This window comes from Aptenodytes forsteri, unplaced genomic scaffold (genome assembly GCF_000699145.1).
Source record: "Aptenodytes forsteri isolate BGI_AS27 unplaced genomic scaffold, ASM69914v1 Scaffold204, whole genome shotgun sequence".
Lineage (NCBI taxonomy): Eukaryota > Metazoa > Chordata > Aves > Sphenisciformes > Spheniscidae > Aptenodytes > Aptenodytes forsteri.
The window spans coordinates 1,035,598-1,049,298 of NW_008794260.1; the positions used below are offsets into that span (position 1 = coordinate 1,035,598).

General features: G+C 38.1%; 1 protein-coding gene across 1 annotated transcript in view; it reads right to left on the reverse strand.

Annotated features, from left to right (window-relative positions):
- Positions 1–2,980: 2,980 nt before the first annotated feature.
- Positions 2,981–13,701, reverse strand: part of ARGLU1 (arginine and glutamate rich 1) — an 11,413-nt gene continuing 692 nt past the window's right edge. The window contains exons 2-5 of the mRNA XM_019473865.1: positions 13,685–13,698; positions 8,707–8,932; positions 6,282–6,365; positions 2,981–5,006 (exon numbers count right to left, since the gene is read on the reverse strand). Coding sequence (XP_019329410.1) covers positions 4,842–5,006; positions 6,282–6,365; positions 8,707–8,932; positions 13,685–13,698 — 489 coding nt within the window. The 3' untranslated portion in view covers positions 2,981–4,841. The remainder of the gene's footprint in view (positions 5,007–6,281; positions 6,366–8,706; positions 8,933–13,684; positions 13,699–13,701) is intronic.

Genomic DNA, 13,701 nt, shown 5'->3' on the forward strand with positions numbered 1-13,701 from the left:
CCGGCTGGGTGGCTGGGTGGAAGGACAGGTGAGCGGGGCCAGCCAGCAGGTGAGACCTGCCTTTCCCTCTGCCTTCAGCGAAAAACCGGGACTCTGCCATTTGCACCGCTTAAAGCTTTATTTCCTGTACTTCAGCCGGCCTTACAGCAAAAACCGGGTTTATCGCTGAATAACCCGTTTTGGCTTCTTTCCGACAGTGATGTGGGCAATAATTACATAGACGTTGGCCCTGATCTTACGAAATCGATAACAAAAAGGCAGCTAACCCGAATGGGATCAGGATTGGGCCCACAATCCCTGATTCTCCTTTAAACATCAGTCTAAACATCGGCAATGAGAATACACGGGACATGACATTTTTCATCAAGTGGAAAAGCCCACCGTCATTCATCATTACTTGAAAATTTACCGATTTTGAAAGTCGAAAAGAGATAACTCAATAGATACAATTACTGCTAAATTTAATGCAGACAAATGATTGCGTGATTGACGCATACTGATTTAAATGGATTGTTTATTGTTTGTACAAAAGGCCAAGCGTGCCGGACACCTGAAACAGCTCCTAAAATATCATTCACACCCTAACAGTGCATTTTCTGCACTTATGGTAGAGTGAGTATATATCTAGGTGTTAATTTGTCTTCTCCATGTCTGTTTTATAACCGCAATTTCGGTTAACCATAGCTTCTTAGAAAATGAGCTTGGCTCCTCCTAAATACAGCCACAGAATTCAAGCAGCCTCGTAACAAAAATCAGAAAAGAAGTTGGTACATCCTAACCATGCATTTTAATCCTCCGTTTGACTTATTTTTACACTGATTTTCAGTATCACGCTGTGAAAACAAAAATTCTTACATTAATTTGTGGTCTGCTATGAGATATGTGGGGTGGGAATCAAGACCAGGGATCAAACCTCTGCTTCTGCTACGGCCTTTTATAGGGGTTTACGTCCCCTTGCGGAGAGCTGACCGCTGAGCCAGTGCAACCCTTGGTTCTACGCGTCAGTCCAGGAAAGATGACAGGAAGCATCAGGCTGTTCAGTACGGAAATGTCAACAGAGGCTCAGCACTCTTCAGCTGGCTAACAAAGCAGTGGGACCGGGAGGGGGGGACAACCCTTGAAATGCGTGCATTTGGTGGTACTAGCATGAAAACGGAACAGAGGGGCGTGAAAGTCATGGTTCAGCTCCAGATGGACCGGCCTGTTGGTCCGAAACTGTACCAGCCTGGGCACTTCAACCATATCCTCCTGCCTTGGAATGAGCCTTAGGCACACAGGCAGCTCCGCAGTTCTCTTCTCAAACAGATCACCTCTGCAAAGCAAACTGAAAAGCGTTTATCAACTTGAATTTCACTTGAACTTGCACCGAGTCGAGACCCTACAATAACAGAGCTAATCATCTTCCCCCTGCTTGCCAAAGGGACAACACATCCCCGAATACTCTGAAAATGTTTAACGAGACACTTCATGCACTTAAAAGTGAATCACAACCAACACCTTCATGTTTGGTGTACATGCGAAAAATGGCACAGAAAATTCAAAACAATCGTCAGAGGGCACGTTAGTAGCATCAGAAAGAGGGCTTTACCATCTTTGAGCCAGCGACGGCAACAGGCAGGGTGAGGCGCATGAGGTGGCACAAAGCTTAAGAGAAAAGGAGAGACAATGAAGATGGAGCCTTCTTTTTCAAGACGAGATAGGAGCGGATGAAGTATTGAAACTTCAGTAAGACAATACTGACGTATCCGTCTATACGTAGGTATGCGGTTGCTTGGCAGCTCAGACATCTCGCCAACCTAATTGTCTTTGCTTTGCTAAGCTTCAAGGACACCAGCTCTCCAATACATTTCACAGCAGTCAGCTTTCCACTTGTACTTGGAAAAATGATGATAATGAACATGGGAAGTTCAAAGGGCAGTTTAACAAATCTCCGAAGTAACAGCACGCTGCTAGGATACTGCTGCGAGGCCTTCCACTCTCTCCTGCCTCTGCCGGACAGACGCATTGTTCGGTATTAAAATAATGCTCCAGGACATTTATGAACAGGGGTTGGGAAAACTTAGGATCTCTTCTGTCATGATATAAGGGAAATTAATACTGCCCAAGGTAGGTGGCAACAAAAAATGCCTCCCCTGGAAGGGGGGAGGGGGGGGGCCCCCCCCCCCTCCCCCCCCAAAAAAAAAAAAACCAAAACAAACAGAACCAAAAATTGTCTAACCAAATTTTTAAGTTGAAACTTCAAACTGTAATGGAATAAAAATTAAACACCCAATGTAATTTCTAACAGCAATTTCTCTAGGTAGGTTAATACCCTCATGTAGACCCGCACACAGAGCTCACACTCGGTTCAGTCACTACCTGAACGTCAGTCTACGTTCTAACCTACTTTGCACTAGATGGGTATCAAGTTTTAAGGGAATATAAGAACATCTCAAGTTCTTCTCATCAAATGCCAATTTACCCCTCTCCCAAACTGTGTGCACCTCTTTATCTTCCCCCAAATCAACAGTATCCCTGAAGTCCTACAGTAGTTTTAAAAAGAAGAAAACCCCAGAGTAATGCAAATGTGGTGCCCACCCGCACCGGCTCTACAGGAAGCTATCCAAGAAATTCAGAATGCTTCAGGACAGTAAAGAGTGGTTTCTACCGACTGAACTTCTGCCCCGACAACAACAACAACAAGAAGTATGTAGCTGTTCCTCCTTTTTTGAGGGCAGGGGGAAGGAAACACCGGTGCTGTGGAATGGCAGAAGGGGCGATCTAATTGCGATTGGACCTTTTGTCCACACAGTAGTCCTAAAGGCGTGACTGAAAATAACCTCTCAAAGTCTAAGCCTATGCAATGTTAAGCGTAAAGAACAAACGCTACTATTCAGCAGGAATTAGTCATGTAGAACAAAATGTTTGATACCACAGCTGCACGTACGAGAACTTAGCTTCTTGCTTTTAGAAGAGGAGAGGAAACAAAAATGCATAGGTCTGTTTTGAGTATTGACTTTTAATAGCTTGTTTCTCATAAGGGAACAGGGGATGTTTTCTGTTTTAGAAATACAGGTATCAGTTGAGCTTTAAATACAGCCTGCTCCTGCCAACAGGTCACGTACATGATTTATTTGGCTTCAGCTTTTGTTTTTATGCATTAAGCAACCTTCAACCTTCTTCTGTAATACAATATATAGACAAATTTAAGTACAGTAATAGTGTAGGTATTTTACTGTCTTCACATTTTTCTCGACATACTGGACAAAGCGATACACATCAGCCTGCCCCCAAGCCCAGGTTTCACACAAAGCACGTTGAATACTGCTGTCAGTGGCACACTCAACTTGCTCCCACATTTAATTTGCCAAATCTACAGAAACAGATCCTTTGGGAATATCAGAAATTACTTCCAACTTTGTCCAGTGACATTCAAATGCTCAGGCAACTACCGGTTACTTTCATTTTACGGTTACTACAGATGTTGCAATACCGACAGGAAAAAGAAAGTTTTAGAACCGGACAAGCTATGGTAATCCAGGTTTTGGTCGAAGAATTATATACAAAAAGGGGACTTTTATATATATTTTTCAATCTGTAGTTTCATTTTCCAAAATAAAACCTGTATATATAAATGGACAACATTCAAGATCTGTATATGAATAACAGTTGCTTTCTGGCTAAAACAATATATTTAGACAGAATCTCACTTTCTGTTTTTCACTTCAAGCACGCTAGCCGGTCCAGTCCTTTGGGAAAAAAACTTCCATTTTTAAATCCTTTAGGATCCATCAGATTCATTATATGGAAATGACCTTAACTTATACAATATACTATATTATGAGGAGAACTGAAGGGGATTAGATATCGAAGTATTGGTCTGGGTGCGGTAAGCCAAACAGCTGTTTAAACATGATACTACAGCTGAAATAAGTCTCTGTCAGAATAAAAACCAACATTCATGAAAACAGCAGCAGCCATCAAAAACATTCACAACTGCAGGGACTTTGTACTGTGTGTAATTTTGCATTGTAAGAAGGAGAAGCCACAATAGTTTAAAGCAAAATTTAAAAAAAAAAAAATACCACTATAGTCTTGAATTTCATGTGAATTGTCACTCATAGCTGTTTATAGAAGTGTACTAAAAAAATTTACTTAAACATATGAATTTAAGACTTTCACTTTATTCAGCAAATTGGTTTATTTACACAATGGGGAACGCTGGTTGAATGCTGTCAATGTAATAAAAACAAATCTAACAGAGACAATACTGAACTCTCTCTATGTATTCATAGCAGAAATGACAAACTATTTCCTTACCTGTATCAGGAACATCAAGCGCAACAACGGGACAGTATCATAGGACACTGATTTAACAATAAACCACAGAGGTCCAGTAATACTATGGCAATTTACTCATGTATTTACTGACTTTAAAAAAAAAAAAATTAAAAGTCAGCAATACCCAGTATAAAGTTCTGTCAATTATCAGAGTCAAACTCTGATGCGTAGGTCAGTAAAACCTTATCAGATCATCCACGATTCATAAAGTGACCTGATCTGCTTCAGACCACTAATACAGAAACAAAATTGGTGAGAACAGATTACCCTCTAAAAGGCAACAATGATCTGATAAGGGTTTAACTTAATGGAAGTTTTAAAAAAATTAAGAATTGCAGTTCACAGCCCCTATTAGAACAAGCTAACTTTCCAGACTTTCAAAAAAGACAAAAAAAAAATTGAGAGAAAAAAAAAAAAACACTTCAACATGAAGCTACCATACAAAGTTTTTTTTTGTTTTGCTTTTTTGTCGGATTTTTTTGTTTCTTTCTTTTTTCCTTTTAAGAGTTCAGAGTTGCAATTTAATCCTGGCTTTTTAGTGAGAAGGACAGTTTTGGCCTAGACTTTCCTTTGCCCAGGATAATTTTTTGCTCTTCCTTTTGCTGACGTTGTCTCTCTTGTTCTAGTTTCATCCTCTCCTCATGAATCTTTCTTTGTTCTTCAACAATTTTCAATTGTTCTTCAGCCTATATATGAAAATGGTAGAATTTAGGCCAGCGTATTTTGCAGTCATAAAAGCAACTTACAACTCGGTATTAATTTCCAAACAGGTCCACTCCTGCATAGTTAGGTAAGCAGTTCTACCTGAGCTAGATGCCATAGCTGGTTCCAGTGAAACCATTTATAAAATGGTTATTTGAATTGAGTTTAGAAGAAACACAGAAAACTTCCTACAGCTAATGCGTCGAAACCTTGAGTGCTTACATGCAATGTTCTTCAGCATTGCTTTGCAAACAACACGTTACATTTTAATCAAGGAAGTCAGTGTGTATATATAAAGTTCCCCTGACACCTGTCACGTGTCAGATGAAGGCACAATATAACGAAGTAACAGACCTCCAAACAGAGGTCTCCCCACTGCAAAACCCATCTAAAAACCCCTCCTAATTCAAAACCATCTTTACTTGATTTGTAACAAGCCAATCCTTACACTGACTTATGATTCTTACAGCTCTTCCAGTGGTCTAAAGGTGCTTATTTTGCTCATTACATCAGTTAATACTTGTCCCATTTCCACCATATGAGGTTGGGAAAAGGGTAAAACAGAAAGAGATCTAAAGCAGATGTAGTTCAAGCAAAGAATTTTAAGAAGCATCATCTTTACCTGAAAAAGGTGCAATTACTTGGGTAACTGAAACCAATAGAGTTCAACCAGGATTTAGAAGACTATTACCAATAGAGTTCAACCAGGATTTAGAAGAAGCTTATCATTAATTAATTAGAATCAGCTAAATCATATTGAATGTTGTCATGAGGCAGGCACCTGCTTGAATAGGCTTGGAGAACAACATAAGCTAGATTTTCGTAACTTAGACATCTTAAGCTTATGCTGAAAGCCCCTTTCAGCACCTGTACAGCAACATTATACCAGTCTCAAATCGAGTTTGCACTTGTCCTGCTCAACAAAACAGAATTAGCCACTTCTGTTCTAGAAGCTGAATGTGTTTGCAAACTTACTTCAACCTTCCCTGTGAGATATAGTTAAAAAGGTACTTTTTAAATTCTGAAGGCAGCTGTCTTCCTCTAAATTAACTGCACCTGAACTATTTTTTTTCAGACTAGTGTTACTGCTAAGGATCTGGTGTCTTATGCTCATGGGAAGGAGAGCAACTCTACCCACATAACCAGCAATAGACAAGTTGAATCCTAGAAAGGATCGATTTGTTTATTTTAATTGTGGTGCAAATCAGGCAGAGGGACCCGTATTCCCCTACAGAACTGTTAGCTACGTCTTCGCATACCAGTTTAGCTTGTGCTTCTGCAATTTTTCGATTATTCTCTTCTAGTATTCGCTCTAGTTCCTCACGCTTTGCACGCTCTTCTTCCTAAAGGGGAGGACAGGGCAAGATGTTAGTAAAGTGAAATACTCCTTTCTGCATGTTCACTAATCTTTCTCAGAATTCTTTTGTGAACTGACTTAAAGTGGCAGCTTTACAGCCACCTATTTTTTCTCACAACGGTGCAGCCACTAAAACTGGTTTCTAGTACTCAATTTAAATTTTAAATCCCAGTCCAAACAGCAACCAACTAAACCCTCCCTAATCATAGATTCCTGACAATTTATTACTAGAATTTTAATATCACACAAATCAACAAGGACAACTACAAAAACTGGATAGTATTTACCAAATTAAAAAGTAATATAGAAAATATAAATAAAGTGAATAGTTTGTCTCACCAATTAAGTATACCTACGTATTCTTTACCTATACTCCTTTAATCAGCATTAAAAGTTGAATATTTACTGTCTTGTCCAGTGTCCTGCAGAGTGTGCTCCTCGGCTGCCATACGCGCCAGCTTCCTCTTTAAAATGATTTGTACTGTTAGCTTGGCAATACCTGCATCAGCAGCTCAACCATTTATAAAGAAACAACATACAAGGAAGGCTGAGCTGAGGAATGCAGATGTTTATGATAAGAAGGAACAAAAATATGTAAATCATTCCTAAGGCAAACAATTAATAAGAAAAATACATTTACTGTTAGTGAAAAATACAAATGGTAATCCATACTTCATGGAGCTATGGGCTTCTTTCATGGGGAGAATGGACTTAACATTCAATATTTTGACAATTTTAAGACAGCTGAAACTGTCATTTGCAGTCTGAACTTGGAATTCAGGAGTCCAGGGTAGGCAAGATCAGGAAATAAAGCCTTGTAATTGTTGTTTTCTTGGTGAATTTTATGGAACTCTGTTATGCAACTCATAAGTATGAAGACTGCGTGAAAGTTTTTGAGGTGTTTCAGTTCACGTAATATATATCCAAATTATTTTAATATTTGGAAGATTTAAAGTTAGCCAGAGGTTTGTGTCTGTGTAAGAAAAAAAAGTTAATACGAACAAAGCAAGCATACGAAGAGAAAACTTCTTACTATGACTAGTAACCAGCTACTAGCTAGCACTCTTCACTCCAGGCATGGAAGTTTATTTTGCGTTATAAAGAACTGATGGGACTTCTTCACATCACATTGACAATAGCAAAAATACTTTTTTTAAAAAAAAAAGTAATCCACCTGATCAAATGAAAACCTCTATACATGAAGCATTTGCTGACTATAGACATCTAAATTGAACTTCAATTCTTTCACAGTTAAGGTCTGGATTTGCAAAACAGGTGTAATTTAAGATTCTTAATATTTGTTGTAACTCAGCGTTCTGGGTTTTTTTGTTTTTAATTTAAAGATATTATGTGACAGACAAGTCACATTTAGTATGAAGGGGAAAGCTTCATTGCTACTGTCTTTCCTTTGGTAAGCCAATCAAAATATTAATTTAAAATAAACCGTGTAGGAGGTACAGAGTGAAAAAGGCATTTGAGACTTACGACTATTTAACACAAATTTCCTTTACGGTTTAAAGTTTGTCTTTAAATTTCTGGATCCTGGAATGATCGGTGCAGGCAGGCATCAAAGCCTTTAGTAGCAAATTACTGTCTCACAGAAAGACATTTTCAGCTTCTGCTCCAGCTGCTGATTAAAAAAAAAAAAAAAACCAAAACCAAAAACCCAAGTCACATGTTCAGCTTGACTTCAGACAAGGGCAACCTGCTCTTTTATAACTTCTAGGGAAAAAAAAGGAGTTGTTAGTAGTTATTAAAAATTGATATAATGATTTGGACATAGATCCTTCGTGAAGACGTGGATGGGCTTACGCTCGAAGTCCCAGAATTAGTCCAATGTATGCTCAAAGAAAATGTTCATTTTAAATGAAGAATAAGAAACCTATTTGTTAAAGACAGGTACTGCAGCTCACTGCTGGACCCTGCTTTTTGCCTGACTGAAGGCAAAAGCCTCTTACAGTCTAGGTAAACAAAATGAAACAAATGAAGGATACATAATTACAGATTTTCAATACCCTTCCCCAAAAATGAAAGGACCGCTGATAAATCCTGCAGCCATGGCAAAAGTTTCAAACAATTCTGAAATATGTAGGTCAGTTCCATTAAAAATCAAGTATCCTTGTTCAGGTTTTAGGAGAATAACTGTTTAAGTATCAGTGAGCTCCTCTGAATAGGCTAGAAATTAAGTTTCGCAGCAATGCAAGTTTATACGAGAAGGGAATTAGATTTGCTGTATTCCATCTCTTTCTGAACCGAACAGGAGGCACAAACCGACACTGAAAGTTTTGCCATGGACTGTCTCTACTTTCCAAACGACCGAGCGTTACCTCTCTGGCTTTTTGTGCTGCAAGTTCAGCTTGTCGCTGTCGCTCGAGTTCTTCGAGCAACTGTTTTTCCATGATGCGCTTAGCCTCCTCCACCCTGCGGAGAACCTCTCGCTCAATCTCATCCTTCCTTTTCTCCAACTCTTCTTCTACACGTTTAGCCACAAGCTCTTCCACTCTTCGAGCAGTTTCTTCCTCTATGAGTTTCTCTTCAATTTCTTGTTGACGACTACAAAATGCAAACACAAGGATTACCTTTTTAATCAATAAAGAACGGTTGCACTGCAACAAACTCTTGCAAATACACAGCATCAGCCACGCTACTGAATCAACTTTTTAAGTCTTATACCTTATACAAACAGATCATATATTTAAAGAATGTTTCGCCCTACATTCAAGGAAAGTGAATATTCAGGCAACCAGTGTTCCTACCACAGGGAAGTCATTCAGACCATACCATTTTTAGCATCTCTCCATATCTCAAGACACCAAGCTTAACAAGACACCTTATCATACTACTTCTTGATCATTTTTAGGAAAAAGAAGAAAAAAAAAAACATCCCCCAACTTTTACCCTCTTTCACCCTTCAGGAACTTAAATGGTCTCAATTTTAAGTCACATGTAACAATACGTCTTGTAAAATCTTGTGTTGAAGCCACCACCTCAGAGGCACCAAACTAATCTCTAATAACTAAAATAGAAGACAGAAGCAATAAAATTTGTAATTTGAATATTTTAATAAGAATTCCAGGTGTTGTTTCTGTAATCTAGTTATCCAACAATTTACCTTATCAAATTTCAAATACTTCAGCTGTCCTTAACTTCTTTATTGCAGCACTCTGTTTCTACTATAATTATCCAAAATAAAATATACCAAGTGCTAAATAAATCCTTGCAACCTTTACAGTTTTCTATGTTCTGAATTTTGGAAGTATTTTCAAATGTCGTCTTGTCTTTATTTTTGTTTAGCAGCAGCACTATCACTTAGCCTGATCACTCTTTTAAGTTTTCCTTAAAAAGGATACAAAAAGATTAGGTCAATCCGCAGGTTTATTACCAAATGCGGAAAAAACAAATCTTCCAGGTAGTAATCACTAGTACAATATGGCAATTAGATACCCAAAGATCAAAAACAGCGAATACTGTATAGCTATGTTTCACATAGTACTACTTATTTAGAAATATTACGGGCTTTGGGGAGAAGGTTGTTCTTTTCTAACCTTGAAACTGAACTTTCATTTCAAGTATTCCGTGAAGTATGGAACAATCTTATAAGCTTATCTTCTAGCTAGTCAGCACCAGAAATCCATGATTTACAATAACAACTACTGTTGTAATATCCTAATATATCCTGTTTTTCATAATGTTTGCATTTTCCTATCTTATATTGAGACACATAAAAATAACTTTGATTAAAAAAAAAGAAAAAATGTTTGTTGATTTACTAACTTTTAGATTTCCCAGTGTACAATTTGCAAACAAGCAATAGGAGATAATAAAGCATGGATTACTGAGCTAGAGAAACATGAGGTGAAAGGCTCCCAAATTCTTTCTGTTCATGTGTATTATTTTCAAAAGCGTGCTGAACACAATGGATAGTCTACCTCCTTCAGTAAAAAGTTTTGGAATCCCCAACTTAAACATTCAGCCCCAGAAGACAAATTTGATTCTTCCATTCCTCAAGAGATAGCAAACTTACTCAGTGACACATTAGGCCAGCATTCACTTTTCCTAAAGCGACACAAAATATCTTGAGGTGATTTTTTCAGAAAAACAAAAACCCAAGTCCACCACCATCCAGAAAAAATGCATCAACCCCATTCTGTGAGTGTGTCTCTGCCAGGCCACCTACGATCCTTTTTGGATGGAAGGTGAGGGAAGGGTCAAAAGTTTAAAAGACAAATTTTTAAACACCCTTTATATACAAAGTAGCCTTTTATTTTTAAAGGTTTTTCTTCCCTCTTACGGGTATTTATTCAGCAGGGAGTACTCTCACCGTCCTGTACTGATACAGCTTACAGCTACATAAGAGGCTGTTCTACAAAAATAATTTTTCAGAAAGCTCATATTCATGCATTTTATTCAACTATTTTAGCTTTATGTTTAACATTAGGGAAATCTAGAATAAAAGTCAGCTAATTGAACATAGTACATAGTTATAAATAAACGCCTGACACTCATGTCTGAAATAAGTTTTCAAATATCCTCAGCAATTGATGATGTACTCAAATTAAGCACTGTGCCTGCACACGTTTCATTCCTCTCATCCTAACAAATGCCACTCAAATTTAATTAAACCAAGCAAATATATCTGCTCACATTCATAGGCAATGACAATATTACAAATATATAATAACTGTTGAGTGTAAGCAACCACATTTCTTGAAACACTAGGAATAGAAAGAAGTGAAATAGAATAAAGTAAAAATTTATTCTCAGATTTAATTATAAGACCAACTTGTGCCTATGGATGAAGATAATATACTTCCAATCAATGGCTTTGAGTTTATAAAGAAAATCAAATTATAAACACAGATATAAATTTCAATGATTCATTCTGTAGTTTATACCAACAATTAATTATTTTTTGTAAATCACATGATCTTACAGTATTTTATTTACAGGTATAAGTTTATCATCCTGACCCACTGCGCCATGACGTGCCTATGGATAAAGATAATATACTTCCAATCAATGGCTTTGAGTTTATAAAGAAAATCAAATTATAAACACAGATATAAATTTCAATGATTCATTCTGTAGTTTATACCAACAATTAATTATTTTTTGTAAATCACATGATCTTACAGTATTTTATTTACAGGTATAAGTTTATCATCCTGACCCACTGCGCCATGACTCCAGAGAAACAGAGAAGTCATTAATGTAAAAATATTTTTAGCATGTTCCATTTACTCTTTAAAGACTAATTTTATAAAATCTGCAGAAAAGAAGCTGCTTACATTTCAGCAGATTTCTGAGGGGAAAAAAAATGTCATATTTGCAAGGCCTTTATAGAAAACTAGCATTATAGGAAAAAGCAGAAGTTAGGCTACGTATTAGGATTTCAACCGACATGAGAAGAAGAAAGTCACTTTCAATATACGAACTGTCCACTAGTTAATTCAGTTAGCAAGAAACTACTACTTTCCTTCACAAACATGAGTATATACTAACACATATAACACAATTTACAGATGACTCATTCAAATACCATAGTTTTCTACTCTATTTTTATTGATTTTTCTATTTGAAATTTAAAGTGTATTCTAGAAGCATCGAAATCTATACCAAATCTCTTCCAATAGTTTCTCCCTCAGAAGTTTATTATTCCATTGCCAATAGCGCTCAAATGTCATATTCCTCCTATACAGACTTCATGAGTATTTTATATGTTAGCTTTGAAATTTTAGAAAACTTACTGCAGAAAATAGAGTTGAAATATGTTGCTACATCACTGAATGAGCTACAGTTCATTCAGTTTCAATTTGAGCGCTCCGCAGCAAAAAATAGTGATCAAATATTGTAGATGTATTATTTAAAGTTTATAAACACCTCATTTTCCACAGGCAGTCACACAGATCCTCTCTCAATTTTTAAAGCCTGGACACAGACTAACCATAAAATTCTCCACTAAGACTAACACCATTTAAGTTAGATAATATTTATTTTGTTATTTGTGTAATGTTCGCTCTCCTCAATCTTTAAATCCATTTATATAATATTTAAAAGATTACATATGAACTAAAATAGCTCCAGAATACTAAGATAAACTACTCACTGTATTCTCAAATCGTTAAGCACATTCCAATCCTTCTTCCCAGATATGCATGGAATATTTTTATCAATTTAGGTACTGCATAAAACTATACACCACGAAATTAGGGTCAATAACTCAAAAAGCCTTCAACATTTTCACGTGTGTTTGTGTTACTATGCAAGTTTTTGATGACATCGCTGTCAAATTCTGAAGTTAGCAAAGGAGATTATCAACAAACAAAAATGAAAGTGACAACTCAGGATGATCAAGCCTTCTGAACTATAATTAATATTTCATTAGAACAATATCGCTGAAATAAAACGCAAAGCTCCACCTGAGAATTAACAGAACTAGTTGGCTTCACACGTACGAACAAGTGCTGTTTCTGGGTTCAGTGCTCCAATGAGCAAGGGTAACATTCAAAGAACAAGAATCACTTTATCACAACCGTTAAAACCGTTGTTCTCTCTGCTGCATAAAGGTCTCTTTCATAACTTAACAATATTGTTAAACATCTTAACGCACATCCGAAGTTCATTAAAATAGAATTTATCTATCTCTGTAGACTTTATAAACAACCATATTCCCCATAACGAAAACTAAAAAAGGAAAAGGTTTCGAATGAAACAAGTCACCGGATCTCACTGTCCCATTCGGCAATTAAAAAAAAAAACAAACCAACAAACAAAACAAAACGAAACAAAACCAAACCCGAACCCTCAGTGTTAACATAATCGCGGCACAGTATTTCTTAAAACCCTAGGTCGAGCAACTCCAGACGCCTCCGCTCGACGCATAATAAGCTCCACGCAAAAAAGGGGAGGGGCGGGCAGTGTGGCAGTGCAGCACAAAGCCTGCGGGGCGCGGAGGCCTCCGCCGCAGAGAGAAGTTTAAGAGCAGCGCAGGAGAGCGGCGGCAGATCGGAAGCGAGCGGAGCCAGCGGGCAGGGAGGCAGCGTGCGGGCAGGCCCGCACCCCGAGCGGGCGGCTTCTAACGCACCTGAGGGAGCGAGGCTTTAGGAAAGGGAAGGATGGCGGGAAAACGGGCAGGAGTTAGGCCGCGGCGAGGGCCTCAACGCCTTTACCCCCGTGGCAGACGGCCCCGCTCTGGAGGAAGGCGCGGAGAGAAAGGCACCAGGGCACTGAGCACCTCCTTTCCTCCCGCTTCCCCTCACGCACCCCACACCCCCCGCCGCCCCCTGAAGCAGTCCCGGGGCGCACATTTTCCGCTGCCGCTC